Genomic DNA, 21,075 nt, shown 5'->3' with positions numbered 1-21,075 from the left:
CCCAGAAGACTAAACTATTATGTGCCACAGGCAGAGAATGGGACAGATGGAGGTGCTCCAATGCCTGAGGCCTTTGCAAGGCAGTGAATTGATTAAGTGAGATGTACCCCGATAATACCAGCAAGTGACCTGCACCCACATGGTGCAGAGGAAGGCAATAAAAACACTAAAACCCACTCAATCTGACCCGAGGGGAAGTTCCTTCTTGACCTCACATATGGTGATTTGTTAGACCCTAAGCATGTGATCAAGAACCAGCCAGCCAAGCACTTAAGAGAGTGAATGCTCGGTGCCATCTCAGAGCACTCGCCCACCCAGTCCGGTATCCCATTCCAGTCATGGCTATCTCTGACACTTCAGAAGAAGCATACCAAAAAAACCAACAACCCAGAATACACTTGGGGACAGGGGTGGAATCCCTTCCTGATCCCTACAGGTGACTGTCTGAAGTCCTGAAGCATGAACTTTTAGGAACGTGAGACATAAAGTGAAAGGGACCTTAGGGATGCCAAACCCTGCCCCACACCATCAGAAGCACCCTGTCATACAATCACACTCAAAAAATTGTCCAGCTCTCTCTCCCCCACAACTCCTATTGGGAGGTTGTTCCAGAACCTGACTCCTTTGATGGTTAGAAACCTTCTAGTTTCCAGCCTGAATTTGTTCATATTCAGTTTATACCAATTTGTTCTTGTGGATTTTAAATAAGTCAAGCATGGAAGCTGTTACTATAAAAAGAGGATTAAATTATATTTAGCTGATATATTTATTACCTAATAGATAAGGGTTGCCTCCAAAATTTTGCTCCTTCTAAATTTAGAAGGCTAAGATGCCTAAACAGAGAATGTTTCCAGCAGCCTATAGGAACATTAGTAATTATTTATAAATATTGTTTTAAAAATATAATAGTGTGATATCAGTCATGAATATTCAAAGAAATGGAATACAATATATTTCTTAGGAACTCCTGTCTCTACATTTTATAGATCTCAGTTATGATCTACCCAGTCTCATTATATTAGACTTTGCAAGAGCTGTTCCTCAGTGGGAGTGTGAGGACAACAGTGGGATTTGACGACACTCGAGTATGGGTATGCCTACACTGCAATGTTTTTGCACAAGTTATACCACTTTTATTAAAGCACTGAAATTAAACCGCTGTTGCATGTGCACACTGTGCTCCACATTAGCAGCTGTTGCAATGGCAAAGAGAGTAGTGCATTGGGGTAGCAATCCTACCGTGCAACTGGCTGCAGGGTGTTTTGGGAAGGGTTTGCAATTACAGCATCACATGATGCAGGTTTGCCAAAATCCCATTGTTCCATGGGCATCCTACTGCATTGCCAGCTGCTTTTCAACTGAGGTAGGAGGGGGAAAGTGTGTGACAGGGAGTGTATGTATGGGGGCAGGAGAGACAGTGTGTTTTGGGGGACAGAGAGTGTGTCAGCATGCTGTCTTGTAAGTTTAGACAGCGGCAGGAAGCAACCAGTCCTGAGACAGGGGGAGGGGGAAACCTCGACATCAGCCCCTGCCTCCCTTCCCAGCTCTCTGCACAGCAATCTCTCTCTCTCTCTCTCTCACACACACACACACACGCGCGCGCGCGCCTGCCTGCCTCTCTGTTCAACAGCATGAGCATTCCACAATAAGGGAGGGGCTGGCTTGGCTGCTCTCGAACTTTGCCCCACACCCTCCCTGCCCATAATGCACATGGACACTGCTTGTGCAGAGATTGGAGAGGGCAGGGAAGGACAGATTTGTCTCCTTCCTCCTGCCACCCATTTGCTGGACTGTAGGAGGAAGGGATAGCTGATTAGCACTCATACACCACAGTCCTCACTGGCATCCAGCAGCCATCCTATTGCTGTTGCTGCTTTGCTCCCCTATCCTCTAACTGAGGGAAATACAATTCAAACTATGTACAACATTGCACTGGGTCTGACTAGATCACCAGCAGCATCCTGGGGCCTGTTCTAGGTTAGTATAGAGAAAGAACTGTAATTTACACATTGTAAATTTAACCAGTGGAGTTTGTAAATTTTGTTGCAATTTATAGCTGGTGTCCAGTGTAGGTAAGAACCTCAAAGGGCACAGCTCTCAGGGGCAAATGTGTAAGAGGTCCAAGAGATGGCAAGTGGACCATATTAACCTAAGGTAGAAAGGAAGACCTGAAATCAGCAAAGACTCAGGTACACCTTGTGTGTACGCTCATTCCCTCTCACTGGGAGAGGGATAGAGGAATCAGAGGTGGGCTGAACCCTAAGGGTTGGATGAAAGGGGGCCAAACCTAAATATTGGTTATTTTGCCATTTAACACCACATTGGACCCAAGTAAATAAAGATGAGGCTTTCCCTGATTATATTTATTCCTTTGTCCGTGTTTCTTTCTCCAGCTGCCATTTGGTGCCAATCAATAAAGAAAATCTAATGTTCGCTTTGTGAAATTACTTCTTTAATGTTAGCATTCTGTTCTTAAATAGTTCTGTTCAATTTTTGCACTGAATCAAGCAATTAAATTATGCAGGAAGATAACGTGCAGAAATTCATCTAAAAATGAAGACGAATTATTACAGCATTAACAATTTTTTCTTGTATACAAAACTAACCTTTTGTGCCAAGCCTAGTGCTAACATAATACATTCTTCTAAATAATATTTGAGATGTAATTAAACAAATATCTCTCATTTAAATTAGGCAAATCTCTGTAAATAGACCTAACTTGTTATCATGTTTTGCAGGAACTGGAATCTTTTCACATTGCATCAATCATTTCTTGAATGCTGATTGCTTGCTTGTAATCAGCAATGGCTTCTTCACTGAATCCCATTTTACCACGAACATCAGCTCTAAGTTTATACATCAAAGCATCATTAGGTTGAATTGACAATGCTGTAAAAATGAAAAATAAATGTTAAAGCATTTTTAAATTTCAAAAGATTGTTAGGATTATTATTATAAAAAACAGCCCATGCCAAAAGCCCATCTGAAAGTTGAGACAAAGTATATTTCAAAACCCATATGCTCTCAATAGGAAATACATATGTCCAATTCATATTATTTTTATACCAGGAGCTAAGTAGTTTTGTTAAGATATTTACACTCTTACTGTCTCCCTTTGACTCTCCTTTTTCTCCTCTTGATGTTAGATATCATCCTGGCATGTTTATAAATCTGACTCTAGCAACTGCTGAAGCATCAGAAGCCATATTCTCCCTCCCAAATCAGGTTCAACACCAAAACAAAAATCAAGCAGTAAGAAACCATTATCAATCTATTCCTTGGTGCCAGCAATGCACATTGTCTCAGAGTCAGATTTCCTATTGTTCAAAGGTATTTAAATAAAAGACGGTTACTCACCTTTGTAACTGTTGTTCTTTGAGATGTGTTGCTCTTATCCATTCCAGTTAGGTGTGCGTGTGCCGCGTGCACATTCGTCGAAAGATTTTTACCCTAGCAACACTCGGTGGGTCGGCTGGGCGCCTCCTGGAGTGGCGCCGCCATGGCGCCGGATTTATACCCCTGCCAACCCAGCCACCCTTCAGTTCCTTCTTGCCGGCTACTCTGACAGTGGGGAAGGAGGGCGGGTTTGGAATGGATATGAGCAACACATCTCGAAGAACAACAGTTACAAAGGTGAGTAACCGTCTTTTCTTCTTCAAGTGCTTGCTATATCCATCCAGTAGGTGGATTCCCAGGGGGGGGCGGGCGGGAGCCTACTAGCGTGGGGTTGGAGTGAATGTGGCAGAATGTAAAACTGCTGGAGCCAAAGACTGCAATTCATCTCTTGACTGTGACACCAGAGCATAATGCGAAAGCAAAGGTGTGGAACCGAGGACCAGTAATGCGGCAACATATCTCCTGGATATGGTACCGCCAGGAATGTGCAATGAAGCCTGAGCCCTGGTAGAATGCGTCAGTGAATGTGGCTTGGAAATATTAGCCAATATAACAACGTGTGGATTGCACGCCGCCACCCAAGATAGATCTCTGAGGAGGAATCAGATAGGCTTTCTTCGGTCTCCGCGACTAAAGAGTGGGGCATTTACAAAATGCGTTTTTCCCGCCAATAAAATCGAGTGCTCTACGGACATCCAGGGAGTGCAGATGTGCTCCTGTTGGTTAGTGGCGGCTTCGGGAAAAAGACGGGAGAAGATGTCCTGGTTAACATGAAAGGCCAAACCACTAGGGAGGAACCGGGTGCGGTTGCAACTGCACCTTGTCTTTGTGGAACACAGTGTACGGCAGATCACCATAGAGCCTAAGCTCGTCTGGCCGGGATGTAGGCTACGTAGGAAAGCGTCTTCCAAGAAAGGTTAGCAGCGAGCAGGTTGCTAACGGCTCCTAATGGGGAGACATAGTCCAGCTGGGCTGGGTGCGTACTTGAGGTAAAGTGCTCCGCCCTGAGGAATCCTCGAAACCATGGGTGTGGAGAACACGGAATGACCACGTTCGCGCGGGTGGAAGGCTAGATGATGGCTGCCAAATGTACCTCTAATGATGAAGTTTTTTTTTTTTTTTTTTTGTTTTTTTTTCTGCTAGTCCTGCTGCTTGGAGAGACCAAGGTAGTCAAATAGACGGATCTGATGAACTCAGTGATAAGATTAGAGCGTTTCGCCGCAGCAGGAAAAAGCTTCACCGGCAGCTACGTTGACGGGTGAAGGTTCCTGCGTTACCCAGGAGAACGTTTACTGATTCAGAGCACATAACTCTACTGTTTAGCCATGCAGCTACCAGCCGTGAACGTGAAGAGCCTGCAGGTCAGGTGGCGAAGCCTGCCGTGGTCCTGAGTTTATGAGTTCTGTGGAGTGGCAAGGGTAATTGGGTTGGCTATCGACAGGTCGAGCAACGTGGTGTACCAGTGCTGCCTGGGCCACGCTGGAGCGATCATGATGATGCGCGCTCTGTCCCTGAAGAGTTTCAGCAGGACCTTGTGAACCAGCGGGAATGGTGGGAAGACATAAAGGAGCTAGCTCTTCCATGGCATCAGGAAAGCGTCCGAGATCAATCCCGGGGAGAGACCTTGGAAGGAGCAGAACATCTGGCATTTCCTGTTTTCACGGGAAGCGAACAGGTCTATGTGGGGAAATCTCCACTTCTGGAAAACAGAATGCATAACATCTGGGCAGATCGACCACTCGTGAGACAGGAAAGACCTGCTGAGTCGATCCGCCAGGCTGTTCTGAATGCCTGGGAGAAAGGACGCTACCAGATCTATCGAGTGGGCTATGCAAAAGTCCCAGAGTTGGATGGCCTCCTGACAAAGGGGGGAGGACCGTGTCCCTCCTTTTTTGTTTATGTAGTACATTGCCGTTGTGTTGTCTGTAAACACTGAGACACAAGGGCCTCGCAACTATTGCTGGAACGCCTGGCACGCCAGGCGCACTGCTCTCAGTTCTTGGACATTTATGTGTAATGCCAGCTCCTGAGAAGACCAAAGGCCTTGAGTACGAAGGTGACTGAGGTGAGCACCCCAGCCGAGAGATGATGCGTCCATCATCAGGGACATTGAGGGCTGGGGCAAATGAAATGGCATCCCTGCACACACGAGGGAGGGAGGGAGTTAGCCACCATTCTAGGGAGCCTAGGGTGCTCGAGGGATTGGTGACTATCGTGTCTATCGGGTCCCTACCCGGGCGGTATACCGAGTTGAGCCAAACTTGGAGAGGACGGAGGCGGAACCTGGTTACAAACGTGCAGGCAGCCATGTGACCCCGGAGACCAAGACAAGTGCAACCCGAGGTCATCGGGAAATTCTGTAGACCTCGGATGATTGTTGCCATCGCCTGAAACCGCGGCTGTGGTAAGCTGGCTCTGGCTAGATTGGAGTCCAGGATAGCTCCTATTAAGTCTAATCTCTGCGTGGGAAACAGAGTGGATTTTTCTATATTAATCATCAGGCCTAGACGTGTGAATAGGTCCTTGACGATGCCCACATGCTGAGTGAATTGTGTCTCAGGGGCCCCTCAGATGAGCCAATCGTCCAGATATGGAAAAACGTGTATCCGACATCGGCGGAGGTAGGTTGCGACTACGGCCATACACTTTGTAAATACCCTTGGGGCTGCAGAAAGGCCAAACAGCAGGACCGTAAACTGGAAGTGCTGATGGTTGGCTACAAAGCAGAGGTATCTCCTGTGCGGAGGAAAGATGGTGATGTGAAAGTACGTGTCCTTCATATCGAGGGCGGCATACCAGTCTCCAGGATCTAAGGATGGGATAATGGTCCCCAGGGATACTATGCAGAACTTCAACTTTATCATAAACTGGTTGAGTCCTCGCAGGTCTAGGATAGGTCTGAGACCTCCCTTCGACTTAGGGATCAGGAAATAACAGGAGTAAAACCCCTTGCCCTTTTCGTCCATCGGTACCTCCTCTATGGCTCCTATGGCGAGGAGCGTCTGCACCTCTTGTAAGAGGAATTGCTCGTGAGAGGGGTCCCTGAAGAGGGACAGGGTTGGAGGGTGGGAAGGTGGGGTTGAAATAAATTGGAGGTGGTACCCATACTCCACCGTGCGTAGGACCCAGCCTATCTGAAGTTTAACTGGGACCAACGCCGGGAGGAAGTAGAGAGACGGTTGGAGAAGGAGAGAGGGATCCTGGCCTGTAACTGGTACGCTGATTTGGGCACACCTATCCATTGGGATCCTGACGGTCCGTCCTGCTTGATTGGCCCAGTTGGGCTCAGTCGCCATCTGCCTGCCAAACCCTGTCTTGTCTAGGCCAAGGTCCTGAGCTAGGTGAGGCTCGGGGGACAGAAAGGCCTGCGTTGGGTCACCGGGCGTATGCATCGCCAAAAGCGCATTATATGACCCTCGAGTTGTCCTCAGGCTTTGCAGCCTGGGCGTCAGTCTTTTCCGAGAAGAAGCCTTTACCATCAAATGGTAAGTCCTGAATGGTATAATCTGCAGCTCCGGTGGAAGGTTTGAAACTGAAGCCATGAGATGTGCCTCATGGCAACACCCGAGGCCAGAGTCCTGGCTGCTGAGTCTGCTGCATCCAACAAGGCCTGGAGGGAAGTTTCTGGTCACCTTTTTCCTTCCTTCAAGAGGGCAGCGAACTCTTGGCATTCTGAAGAGAACTCCCGTAAACTTACCCACCGCCACCCAGGGTTATAATTATAAATAGCAGCTAAGCAAGGCTTGTGATTTGCTACCGGAGCTGTAGGGCCCCTGCCGAGTACACCTTGGCGGCCACCCGAGTAGGACCATTTCGCCTAGCCTCCTTCAATTTTCGGGGCTGGCGGCCTGCTGGCTGTGACAGTCCCTCTCATTAACGGAACTGACGACTAGTGCAGCAGGGAGTTGGATGAACATACAAATACTCGTACCCTTTAGAGGCACCATATATTTACGCTCGACTCCCCTGGCCGCAGGAGGGATAGAGGCTGGGATTGCCATTCTTATAGTATCAGCATTGGCTGGATGGTCCGAAATAAACAGTAGGGCCACTCTAGCGGGCGGCATCCGCCGATAGAACTGTCTGCTACCGGGTCCTCTACCTCTGGACTCTCCACCTAGGACGGTTCATATTGAGTCTACCTCCTTAGGAGGTCCTGATAGACTCTCAGGTCGATTGGAGGAGGGCCTGAGGAGGATGTTCCTGCCACCGCCTTATCTGGAGAAGAGGAAGAGGAGATGCCGGCGACGAGTGGTCTGTGAGTGGCCTGTTGCTCTTGGGCGATCTCCTGCTCTCAGAGGAACCTGGGAGTCGGTGGGTGAACTGGGGCTTCCTCCGCCAGCAGTCGGAGGGGACGGCTAACCGTTGCCTCTGGCACTCAGTGTTCTGATGAGACAGAGTGGGACGGAACTACTGGTACGCCTTGGGCCTGGTGTACGCCCAACGGTGTCCAGAAAGACCACTGATGGGGTCCTTGGTCCTGGGCCTGGGTCTCTTGGAAGACTCTGGTGGGCACATCAGAAACGCGGTCCTGAGCATAAGAGTTGTCCGAGTGGGACAACACTGATGCTTGTCTGGATGGCCATGGAGGTGCTGAAAAGCCCTGGGCAGAGTCTCTGCCTCTAGCGGACCTTGCCCTACTCGGCACCGCAGACCGGTACCGGGAGGCGTACTGGTACCAGCAACGAGATCGGGACCTGCAACCGGAGCGGCACCGGGAGGTCGACCAAGATCTCGAGGCTCAACGTCGGGAGCGGCTACGGGAGTCACGGTGCCTGGAGCAGTGCCGGGAGCTGGAACAGTGCCGAGACTAGCGGGCCGGCGAAGGGGATACCAACTGGTGCCGCGAGTGCAACCGGTACCGAGGAGGAGAACGATACAGGGACTGCGAGCGGCATCGGGAGATGGAGAGCCGACGGGACTTGGATCGTCTGCGGGACCGTGATCGTGAACAGTGCCGCTCTGCTGTGCCAACAGAGGCTGGTCTTATCAAGGAAAGCTTGCAGATAGACTGTATTACCCGCACCGGCAGTGCCGGGGGTTGAGGCAGCTTCGACTCTGTCATGGTAATCAAATCCCTCGCCGTTGAGAATATGTCTGGCATGGAGGGATGAGTAAACTCAACCACGGCGCATGCCGGGGCGCTGTCAGGCACCGGACTCGACGGCCCTCGTGGGACTGGAATCGACGGTGCCGACGTCGTCGGTGCCGCGCGATCTGACTTAGACGAGCTCTCTGGCTGCGGTACAGGTGGCACGGAAGCAGCAGGAGTCTTAGGCTTTCTCGACCTCGGGGAGATGGAGTGGTGCCGAGTCGACTTCGGTGCCGGCGACGGCCAGTGCCGAGAGGCCTTGGCAGTACCGGTGCAGTCTGGTGCCAAGGAGGTGCTTCTGCCCGCCGATTGACCAGCGCTCGGTGCCGAAGGCGGAGGGGTAAAAGCAGCTTCCATGAGGAGCTGCTTTAGCCGAAAGTCCCGCTTAAAAGCCTTGCAAATGTGACACTTATCTGTCAGGTGAGATTCCCCGAGGCACTTAAGGCGGAATCGTGTGGCTCTCCTGTCGGGCATCGGCTCATGACAGGCCGAGTATGGTTTGAAACCCAGTGAACCGGGCATGGGCCCCAGCACCAGATGCGGGGAAAGGGCTAATCCCCGAACCCCTCTTAACTATACACTAACTATGAACAATAGAAATTAACTATAACTATATAACTTTGAACTATATACACAACAAAATAACTAGAGAACTACGAGTAGCTAGGGAAGTGGAGGTCAGTGAAACTGCACTCCACTGTTCCAACGACTGACACGGGCAGTAAGACGGAACTGAGGGGCGGTTGGGTGGGCAGGGGTATATATCCGGTGCCATGGCGGCGCCACTCCAGGGGGCGCCCAGCCGACCCACCGAGTGTTACTAGGGTAAAAATCTTCCAACGAACATGCACGCAGCGCACGCACACCTAACTGGAATGGATATGAGCAAGCACTCAAAGAAGAACTAACTGTTGGCAAGTGTTTATTGTTTAAAGAGTCTAGTTCCTAGCAAACTCCCTATTTTACAGTAATCAATTTCCTAGACAAGATTTCATAATTATTCTGTTCTGACATCATGAAAATCTACTTTTAATGGAAAAAATTCAGTGAAAATAAGGAATTGTATACATCTTTATCCAAGTCATGTTTTCATATAATTTAGAAAAACTTATATTGTAAGCGTGTACCAGTTAACTTCTCAGTCAGACTTGATCATATTTATTGTTGGTGGAAAAATTATTGCACTTGCAATCAACTATTAATTGGTTCAAAGTACAGACAGTAGCATAACAATGGTACTCTAGTTTGCATAGGGCTGTGATTCAAGGACTTTGCTATCAAAATCCAATGAAATAATTTCATTTTAGGAACCATCAAACAACCTGTCCATGGCTTTGGTAGCTGAGATCGAAAGACAGGAATTGAATCTGAGGTGGTTAAAGATGGGTGGAAACAGGGATGCATTTAGCTGGTTTGCACACACAAATGTGGGATTCATGAAATTTAGGGCTTGGCTACACTTGCAAGTTGCAGCGCTGGCGAGGGGGTTACAGCGCTGCAACTTAGCAGGTGTCTACACTTAAAAGCTCAGCCAGCGCTGCAACTCCCTGTTTGCAGCGCTGGCTGTACACCTGGGTCTGCTTCTGGTGTAGCGAGAACAGCGCGGATGCAAGCGCTGGTCATCAGTGGACACTCACCAGCGTTTTTATTGGCCTCCAGGTATTAGGACTATCCCAGCATTCCTTTTCAGCCTTTCTGGTCATGCTTTCGCACTTCCACTGCTGGGCTCAGAGGCCCATGAGAGGAGGGGAGGTTGTAGAGGAATCCCAAGAGGGAGGCTACTGATGGTGTTTGGAAGACTCCCCAAGTCCATGCAGGCAGCGAGCTCAGTTTCCGAGAACAGACCTAGCCAAAGGTCGCAGATGCGTGCGGAAAAAAATGGCTGTAGCCCAAAAACCGTGCCCATTATGCGGAACCAAGCGGCATCCCGATAAGACCAGGGGGCCTATTCCTGGTTAAGAAGCTTTTGATCTATAAGATGCATGTTTTTTGAAAGGGGGCTTTTATGGCTGCCTTGCAGCATGCTAGAGTGGAACCAGAGCGCTCCACCCCAGAACCCATGCCGAAGCAAACCCCACCCCGCCCACTGGCCCAGCGTCGGGCCAGAAGCGTACACCGCCCACACCAACGAGAACAACCCCCCACGCCCAAGACAAAAACACAAAACAAAACGCAAAAAACAGCTAGCCAGTCGCAAGCTGCGGGGACTTGGTAAGTGAGGAACCAGCAGAGGAGACTATTCACTGGTAAGCAAAGCTTTATTTATAAGGATTGGAGATAGTTTGAGAAGGACAGGGCGGGCTGATGGCTTCTGCCTCGCAGCAGGCGCGAGTTGTGCGAATTACGCATTGATTTCTCTCGTGCTAGCGGTTGCGTTGGCTTTCCACCAGCCACAGAAACCCCCTTGGCTTCCAAGTAAGGACACACCCCACCCCCACCCCTCCAGAACGAGGTGAGCTGCGGGTGGCAGATGGCTCTGAGAGTAGCGCTGTGGCAGATGTGGGGGGTAGGGCGTGTTATTTCCCGCAGCTGCTTCTTTGCTTCCACAAGCCACAAAACGCCCATGCTTCCAGCAGTGAAGCACCCCCCACGTCTCCGTACTGGTGCAGCTGCGCTGTGCAAGAGGCTCGAGAAGAGCCTCTGATAGGTCAGACATTGGGGCTGTCAGGTTCAGGTGTCATTTCCTCGTAGCTGCTCTTGCTCCACAAGATCACCAAAGAACCCGATGGCTTCCACATAAAGCAAACGGCCCACCAGCGCGCCCCTTCTCAGGATACTGTAGCCACGTGCGCAGCCGCGTCACGGCCAGGTTCTTTGGGTTTGGGTAGGTGGGTGGGTTTTGGGCTGGTGGGGTGCACAGTTAAGCACTTGCGAGCCACGTGGGAAACTCGTCCATCTCTCATCTGCAGCTGCGGCCTCTCTGTGCTATGCTCAGGAATGGTGAAATTGACTACACATAAACTCTTAAAAAACAATGCAGGCTCTGTATTAACAGTTTATCTTCTCTCTTTTTTTTTAAAGTGACCCTGTGAAACTGCTCCTCAGTGCAGAACTTCTGAAGATGCAAAGCTTAAGAAAAAAAACCAAGGAAACCAAGAATGGTGTGAAAGCCATTGATGAATCGTCGATTCCACATGAAAATAAAAGTTGGGCAGACTGGAGGGATAACGGAAACCATGAAAAAGGAATCAGGCTGCCAAGATAAAGAGAAGGCGCCAGGAGTAGAGGAATATACTAGGCCATGAGAGAGCAGCAAGATTGCAGGGATGATGAATAGATAATAGTAACAAAAAAGCTCATTCATTTCTTGATCGGGAGATTATTCTTACTTCCGCATAACTATAATAATAAAAATGATATAATTGCATAATATGCTGTTGTCTGATAAGGGTATTAATGACTGCGTTTCACATGTGTGGGTCCCCGCCAACTCCGTCACGCGGGTGTGCTTACATGTGTTGGTTCCAGCTAGCTGCCCTGCAGGGTTAATCCTGGGAAACTGCATGGGCGCATGTGGACAATGGAGGCGGTGAAGACAGCAGGCAGGGGGCTGACTGGAGGTAGGCCTGGCGCAGGCAGAGGCAAGGGATGTGGGGCGGTTGGAGACCAAGGGGTGGGGCGGGCTGGCTTCAGGCAGGGGGTTGCACGCAGGTGGTTGATGGAAAACTGGGGCTAGCGGGTGGGGCTGGGCAGTAGTCGGCGGAGAGCTTGGTGTGGCAGCAGCTGTGTGAGGGGCTGGCTGGCTTTGGGCAAGGCTGCAGGGGTGTGTAGGCGGGGGTTGGCTGGAGACAGACAGGGTGTTTGGGTAGAGTGGATGTGGCACGGGGTGCAGAGCTGGCCTGCAGGCAGGGGGGCCGGACTCGGTGTGGGCAGGTCATGGGGTGCAAGCAGAGCAGCTGGAACCCCAGCCCTTTAAGTACCCCCAAACCCTCTTCTCTACTCGGACCTATTTAAATTTAGCCGTTGGGCGCGGGGGAATGCAAAGAGGGAGGCGGGGGCTCCGGGCTATTGAAGGACCTGGGTGCAGAGGCAGTGGGCCCCAGGACTTTTAAATACCCCCGTGCACTGCCCGGGCCAGAGGGGCTATTTAAAGGGCCGAGCTCCAGCCGGGGTCGCGGGTCGTGCCGCGCGCTCTGCCGGAGCTCCAGATGCGGAGAGCGGCCTATGCCGCGCTTCCGGCCGCATGAGCCTCGCGGCCTTGCCACACTCCCAGCTTGAGAGCGCGGCAAAGCTCCGCCGAACTCCGCTCTCCCGCTGGAGCCTCCGGTCAGGAGCGGGCAAGGCTCCGCGACTCCCGCTCTCCCGGCTGGAGCACGCCGTCAGCGCGGCGCAAGCATCCGCGACTTCCGCTCTTCAGGACCTGCGCGAGCCGATCAAAGCCCGCCCGCCCCACCTCTGGCTGGAGCCGCCGGTCCGGAGCGCCGCAAGCCCCGACGACCCGGCTGGCTCAGCTGCGAGAGCGGGGCCATGGCCGCGTCCGCGGCGCTTCACTAGCCAAAGAGCGGACCTGAGCAGACGCAGCTGGGACGGGCTAAGTTTAAAAAAAAAAAATTAAACCCCCTAAAGGTGCCTTAAGTGCTCGGGCCCTCTTAGGTGGGGAGTCCGATTCACTGCGCAGCACGGTCATATGGACAGGCAGTGGAATGACCCGCACCCCTCCGTGCCCTTCACAGCGACAAATGGGACGAGGTGTCTGTGGAGATAGCTGCCCACAATGCACCACTCACAACAGCGCTGCAACTGGTGCAAGTGTGGACACACTGCAGCGCTGGTCGCTGTCAGTGTGGACACACTGCAGCGCTGGCCGTACACAGCTGTACGACCACAGCTGTAACTGCCAGCGCTGCAAAACTGTAAGTGTAGACAAAGCCTTAGCTCTATGTATACATTGTAAAATTAATTTTTAAAAAAAGCTTTACCTGTAATTGGCTAAACCAGTAGTGACTGAGTAGGTAATGAACTCAGATGCCCTCAGGGTTTGTGAGGGTAGCATGAGTGCACATCTTTCTGCTACAACTTTCTTTGAAAATCTGGCTCCGAGTTCAGCTGCTATGGTACATATTACATATGACACTTTTTCTTTTAATCAGGAATTGGAAATAAACAGATAATTGAATTTTTTGGTTTTGTGGCTGAACTGAACCCTCCTCCCCCTCTCAAAAAAAATCATTTAGGGTGAACCCATAATAGTTTTTGTTTTTTTTTAACCAAAGCAACCATCTCCCCCATCCAAATAAATAAATAAATAAATACTACCTCCCTCTCCCCCACCACACACACATTTAGGCTTTTTGGGTTATAATCCTTTGGGGGTGGGTGTTAATTAAATCTAGATACATTCAAAACAAAGCTTTGTTTAAAAACAAAAAGTCAAAATATTTAATTTTGAAAACAATGAAAGGAGACATTTAGACTTTTTCAAAAAAGTTTTTTTTCCGGCCAAAATCATTAGTCAAATTCAACTGAAATTCACAAATTGTTTCTGTTGACCCAAAACTGCATTTATTGGCAAATAAAATTATTTGTCAAAAAAAATATTGCTGAGTTCTACCAGTTAATTTTCATTAGAAAAACAATAGTAATTTTTAGCTGGCATTTTCATTACAACTCCCTTTTCAATCTTATAGCCACTCTTATAGAAGTTAAGAACTTAAATAAATATATTAAATACATAAATGGAAATAGTTGCTATTTCATAGCAGCTGAACTCAGAGCCAGATTTTCAAAGAACGTTATAGCAGAAAGATGTGCACTCAAGCTACCCTCACAAACGTTGCTTTCTGAACTGTGAAATAAAGGCAAAATAATTTGTTTTATTATTAAAACTGAAACTATGCCAGGTACTAAACAAAAAGTACCTGTTGAAATATCCTTCTCAGCTAGCTCATATTGCTTTAATGCTCTGTAGAGGTTTGCCCTGTTAAAGTACACTGCTGCAGAGAAAGGGCAGAGACAAACTGCCTTCTCAAAATCTTCTTTTGCTTCTTCGATATTTTGTAATAAAGTATTTGTAATAGCTCGATTCAGGACTGCAGATTCATTCCGTGGGTCAAGCTGTAATGCCTTGGAATAGTAGGAATTGGCCTGTGAAATATATAAAATGAAGATATTATGCACCATGTAAACTTCTGAAATGCTGTATATATTTTTATATTGTATTAATAATCAAGGTAGCAGAAATCCACAGGATTTATGCAAGAATGACAAGATTTTTGCAAGGATCATTGAGAAGAAGAATTCAGCGACTCTTTCGCAACAGAATGATTTACTATTATTTATTAGTAGTACTATGGTAACACCCAGAGGCTTCAGTCAGGATTGGGATCCCACTTAGGGTTGCTACCTTTCTAATGGCTGGTAACTGAACTTCCCAAGACTCCTTCCCCTGCTCTGCCTCTTCCCTCAAGGCCCCACCCCTGCTCCACCTCTCCCCCCAAGTATCCACCCCTGCTCCACCTTTTCCAGCCCAGATTTTAAAAAAAACAGACATCAGGGTTTGTTAAATGGCACCTGGACACCCAAACTGTCCAGGTGAAAACTAGACAGGTGGCAACCCTATTCCCACTATGTTAGAGGCTGTACAGAGAGTATGAAATGGTCCTTGCCTCCAAAGAGCTTACTAGGAAAATGTGGCAAGGGGAACTTCGGTGTTTGATTACCTCAGGCCCTCCCCAGGGTATTTCTGCAGAAGGGAGTGATTCAGGATTCTGAGGGTATTACAACAGGGAGAAAACCTGGCTTAGTAGTTAAAGCATAGGCCTATGAGACAGGAGATCTGGGTTCTACTCCTCACTGTATCACTAAATTACTGTGTAAACTAGGACAATTACTTGACTTCTCTTTGCCTGCAGTTCCAGGCACCAGCACAACAAGTGCGTGCCTGGGGCAGCCTGCAGGTTGCTGTGAGGGCGGCAGTCAGGCAGCATTTCTGCAGGAGGTCTGCTGGTCCTGCAGTTTCGGTGATAATTTGGCAGCGGGTACACCAAAGGCGCTGGACTGGAGGACCTCCCGCAGAAACGCTACCGAATCCAAGTGACCAGGGCCGACCTCCTGCAGAAACACCACCGAAGGCTCCCTGACTGCTGTGCTTGGGGGCGGCAAAAAACATAGAGCCGCCCCTGTCTCCAGGGCAAAAATTTCAGAAGCACCTGGCTGACTCAGTAGCCTAAGTCTCATTGAAAGTCAGTAAGATTCAGCTTTCTAAATTACTTAGGAATTTTTGAAGATTTTGGCCCCCATCTACAAAATGTGTGAGTCTTTATTCATAAATATTTGTAAAGCACTTTGAGATTGTCAGATAAAACAGACAGTAATAGAACACAGTAGTATTATGTATCAGAGTACAGCTAAATTATTAAATTAAAAGTTAAAAGATTCAAGGAAAATCTTACATTTATACACTAATTTGTATCAATGACATTATTCCTTAGTCAAGGAAAAGTGTTCTAAGAATGGTATGAAAATAGAACATAAGACCTACCTGTGAAAATTGCCTGTGATGAAAGTAGATATTTGCTGCATTGAAATAGGCTAAAGCATAGCCAGGGTTGATGGAAATTGCTTGCTGATAATCTTTCATAGCACAGTTTAAGTAACCCATAAACTGGTTAATGACACCCCGGTTTGTAAGCAGCTGAGCAGTGGTAGTGAACTGAAATGCAATAGTATATGCACTCTTATTTGAACAAAGTCCACATTTCTACATTAATAACAAGACTCTTTCTTTAAAGGAAACGCATAAAAATAGAAAGCACCTCCTAATCTAAATCTACAATTATTCATACACAGTTCTGCAAATTTATGTGCATTATTCAGTAGCCTAATAATAGCAGGCTCATATTTATAAATCAACTGAAAACCAATATTTACCTTTAGGGCTGCATTTGTATCTTGAAATGCAGCAAAAGTATCACCCATCTGAAGAGAGATCACAGCTCGTCCGTCATAGGCAATATGGCATTTTGGATCAATGTCAATGGCAACTGTAAATTGATTCCAAGCTTTCTGAAACTTTCCAAAGGCCTAAAAAGAGTATTAACATATGAATATTATTAAACATACCACATACTAATGGCCATATTTTCAAAATTTATAGGCATATGGAAAAATTGCACATGCCTCTAGGTTGCCACATTCAGTTATTTAATTTTGTGCACAAATTGGGAAAAGATGCATGCAAATAGCTAGTTAGATAGCCACACAACCACTGCATTTACATGCTACCTTTGCAGGAACTGCACATGCAATTGCTGTTGTACCTGGGCTTCTGGCCTCAAGTTTTAAATGTCTGCCCTGTATGATAATATAATGAAGTGAAGACTCATTTCTATGCACCTGCCTTCCCACAATAACATCAGAATGTCTTGGCGTGACCCTCTCTCCCTGGAGATATTAAAATAATAACAATAATAATCATTGGGTTACACACTATCAAAAACTAAATACGTTAGACCTAGTGAGAGCCACTCACTAAATACAAGAGAATAAAAATGAGAAACACCATCATAATTGTTCAAAACAGTATATGAAGAAAGCACAGAAATTCTGTTAGATAGCAACAATATCTCACCTTCATTTACTTGCGAATACGAGCCTATAACCTTAACATTTGGACAGCTATGTTTTATTGTCATGTAGCCAAATTTGAGGTCTTAGCTGCCCATGGACAAGTGATCTGATATTTTATCCCCAGGCTGGAAGTAGGCCCAGCCCCACTGGTTATGGAGGAGTAAGAGATGTGAAACTAAAAGGGGGGTGGAAATATGCATGGGACAGGATAAGCTGTTGAGTGAGGGGGAATAGAAAGATGTGAGAGAAGTAAATGGCTAGACCCCATTTCTTCAGGTTCTGATAATTGATTCACAGGTTCACTAACACTCTACCTTGGAAGACCTGGATTTGAATTTTGACCAAGTACAAATAAATTTAGTAATCTTATCTGATTCCCCAAGAAACAGTCACACAATTTAGATCCATTCAGCAGAACCAGCACTCTGTTGTTGAACGAGACTTCCTTGTATGACTGAAAACAATGTCAGGAAGGCTGCTTTGTAAGACTGATGATAACACGCAGTACTTAGATAGTACTTTATAAAGCACACTGCAAACATTAATTAATTAGAATTAAAACATGTTGGCAGAGCTGTGTGAGGAAATTTGCGCATGGTCTACCCCAGTAAACCTGATGCAGGCTGATAAAATTAGTCCCTCATTTACACAGGCACGTAATTAATTCACAACTTTGTTGGAAAGACAGTTTTTTCAGACAAATGGGTATAACAACAAAGCACAGTAACAATGTTGTAAAATCATGGGAATTAGAGAGGAGAAAAACACACAATATGTCAATTCATACATGACTTTGCTAATGCAGGATTGTTCTTTTGGGGGTATAGCTAAGTGGTTTTCAGATTTCATTATATATAAGCCCTTTTTGAAGGGGTTTAATACATTTGTTAACACTTCGTTTTGGATTGACTTAACACACAAGATTTTCCTTTACATAGATTCACCAAAAATATCTAAGTCACTTTGTATTGGCAGCCTGGTGTCTAGTGTTATTGATTACAATACCATACAAGGTATCTAGGCATGATTACCAATACGACTCTATTTTTCTCTGGGTTGATTAAGGAGATCAAGTCTCTTGGTACTTAACAGTAAATCCACCAATCAAGTAAGATGCAGCACAGATACATTTCAAAGGGAATTGCAGCCTATCCCTTTAATTGAAAAAGAACAGTTAAAGTGAGTAGGGAAAAAATAGAGAGTAACAAAGGGTTCCGTTAAGGATACAAGTTATTTTATCTGGCTGAATAGTGTTTAACTAGTTTGCAGTATTACTATGTATGGAGTATGGACTAAACAATTTTACATATGAAAAATAATGCTCCACTCTTTGTCACAGGATATTACAGATTATGATCTTTGGTGTATTACCTGTAAATTGTATCCTAAGCAAATTCTGGCTTTCACACACTTTGGGTTAAGATGCAGTGCTTTCAGGAAGTCTTTCTGTGCTTGGGTGTTGCCAACTTCATGACCATATTCCATGTATGAATTTCCTCTTGCAACATAGGCATCCAGAGAAAAGGGATCCAGTTTAAGCACTTGGGTAAATGAATTCACAGCTTCTTCATACTGCTCAAGTCTAAAAATAAATATACACTTGATGGTCAGTGTTTTATTTATTTTTTTAAATTAGTGATTTTAATTGCTAATGAAAGGTGCCAGATTTACAACTCTAGAACCTTAGGTTCTCATTTCATCCACGAAACAGAAAGCACTGGCAGTGCACACTTCCCCAGTATGTCCTAAGAAAGTACATTAATCCTAGTTTTCAGGGACAATGGTTAAAAAAATATGACTATGATTAATTCTCCGTGCACAGTCCTTTTCTTAATCATTGCAGAGGCCAATGCTGTTAGTCTGTGAACTTGTAAACACTTAGGGTGAAATCCTGTCCCCAGTAAAGTCAGTGGCAAAACTCCTGTTGACTTCAGTGGAGCCAGGATTACACTCAGCAGATTGCAATGTGGCTTGGTTTGTTCAGGTTCAGATTTCCAGCTGAACCATTCACACAACCCAATTTCAATACCAAACACACTTTGTGCCAGTCTGTTCTGACTCAGCTGTTTCAACCAAGTGTAGTTTACTTCTACCATAAACCTTCTTCTTCCTGCTTCCTCTTACTCCCTTCACTCCTCCAAGACTCACTCTCACCAATTCCTTTCATCTTTCTCCCAATCTCTTCTCTGCCCCTTCTTCTTCATGTTAGCCTGTAAAATTTGGAACTGACTCCCTCTTTTTAGTCCTGATCCAATGCCCATTAAGACTCCCACTTATTCTGTTCCTCAGACTACCTCTTCTCCTTCAAATACACTTTATGCAAAGACTTTCAGCTATAACATCTGTACCATCTCAACAAATACAATTTCCCAGTGCACTAAAAATGTCTGAACTATTTGATCTATTTCTGAACTATATTGTAAACTCTTTGGGGTAAGTGCTGTATCTTCTGATATGACTGCACAGCTCTAGGTGAGCACAAAGCTCTCAAATAATAAAAAGAGAGGAAGGATAGTTCTGCATTTAAGGCACTGGGTCTCGAAAATTGGGTTCAGTTCCTGGCTGTGCCACACATTTTTGTGCAACTGTCCTAGGCAGAGATCCATCAAAATGATTGTTATGAACATATACATCCAAAAGCGCAGAATTTGATCTTCAGCATTCAAGAGTAAAACTCTTCAAGCATGCTTTCCTATTTATTTAAGAACAGTAATGTATATGACTGAAACACTTGATTTATTGTGCTTATAGAGGAGGACTTTTACTCGGGTGCACAGAGCCATCTGTATAGACGCTTGGAGATTTTTCATTTTCTATGATTTGTCAAAGTAACTTTATAATCACGTGTATAACAAGCCTATTGCTTTGCCAAATCTGGTACCAGTCACACCATAAGCCACATGGGGGGGGGACATGGGGAGTCAAGTGCCACCCCAGATTTCTGCTTGGCCTGCCAAGGGGGAGGCAGAGGGGCTCCCTTCTCCAGATGCACCTATCCCCCAGTACACTCGTCCTCTGTCCCCAGCAACTGGCCCTGGGCGGAGAGTGGAAGGGGTGGGACCAGTCCAGATCACTGCTGTGCACTGTGTGGCAGCTGCCTGAGAAAGAGCCTGGCTGGGGCGGTGGCCCTGCTCCTCGCCTGGGCCCAGCTGCTAGGAAAAGGGGACAAGCAAGTCAGAAACACGCTGGGGGTGAGGAGGCACCAGCTCACTCAGCCTCTGTCCCTGGCAGCTGGGCCTGGGCAGGTAGCAGAGACGGTGGGGTGGGCTGCCGCTCCAGCCAGGCTCTTGCTCAGGAAGCCGCCACATTGCACAGAGTCAGCAACCCACAGAAGCCAGCTTCAGCTGTGTGAGAAGTGGCTCCATCCTGCTCTCCAGGCCTGGCTGCCAGAGAGAGCGGCCAAATGTGCCGGGGTGTGTGGAGGCGGGGAGAGGTGCAGTGGAAAAAGGACAGAGCTCCTCCCTTCCCTGCCCCCTGCAGGAAACTCTGGCAAGCAGGTAGACTGCAGCAGCCTCAGACTGGGCACAGGGCAGGGAGGTTGCTGGGAGAGGAGACACATGGGGCAGTCACGTGTCCTCCCCTTTAAATTGTACCCCCCCCCAGTATTATCAAGAGGCACGAGTTGTCTATGAGTCACATATGCTGCCTAAGGGATGTTATCTCGTAGTAACCACAAGAAAATGACCAGAAACCACTACCGCCTAGTTCGAAGTCATTATTCCCAAAGTTCCAAGAACAAAAAATGTAAAGGGGAAATAAATGCAAACCAAACAGGAAAACTTTTCATTTTATGATTACAAAAGATGCTTCAATGATTTTACTGTCCTCACCCTTAACTCTTGTCCACTCTGTGGAATATTTCCTTAAAATTCATTCTGCAGTGTTGGCAGTAGAGTTCAGCTCCACTGGTGCCATCAATAGTGGGAGCACTGGTATAGACAAAGCTCTGCTGTCAGCTAACATTTCAAAGCCTTGTGTTGCACAGACCTGCGCTGGGCAGGATTAGACAACACAACACT

At 47.1% G+C, this 21,075-nt stretch overlaps 1 protein-coding gene across 4 annotated transcripts in view; it reads right to left on the bottom strand.

Annotated features, from left to right (window-relative positions):
* Positions 1 to 1,589: 1,589 nt before the first annotated feature.
* The window catches only part of TTC6 (tetratricopeptide repeat domain 6), a 162,106-nt gene continuing 142,620 nt past the window's right edge, over positions 1,590 to 21,075 (bottom strand). For all 4 annotated transcript variants that reach the window (XM_032789971.2, XM_032789965.2, XM_032789969.2 and 1 more), the window contains 5 exons: positions 18,428 to 18,638; positions 16,358 to 16,510; positions 15,969 to 16,139; positions 14,347 to 14,572; positions 1,590 to 2,889 (listed from right to left, as the gene is read on the bottom strand). In XM_032789971.2, coding sequence (XP_032645862.1) covers positions 2,753 to 2,889; positions 14,347 to 14,572; positions 15,969 to 16,139; positions 16,358 to 16,510; positions 18,428 to 18,638 — 898 coding nt within the window. In that variant the 3' untranslated portion in view covers positions 1,590 to 2,752. The remainder of the gene's footprint in view (positions 2,890 to 14,346; positions 14,573 to 15,968; positions 16,140 to 16,357; positions 16,511 to 18,427; positions 18,639 to 21,075) is intronic.

This window comes from Chelonoidis abingdonii, chromosome 4 (genome assembly GCF_003597395.2).
Source record: "Chelonoidis abingdonii isolate Lonesome George chromosome 4, CheloAbing_2.0, whole genome shotgun sequence".
Taxonomy (NCBI): domain Eukaryota; kingdom Metazoa; phylum Chordata; order Testudines; family Testudinidae; genus Chelonoidis; species Chelonoidis abingdonii.
This window is presented reverse-complemented; position numbering and strand designations above follow the sequence as displayed.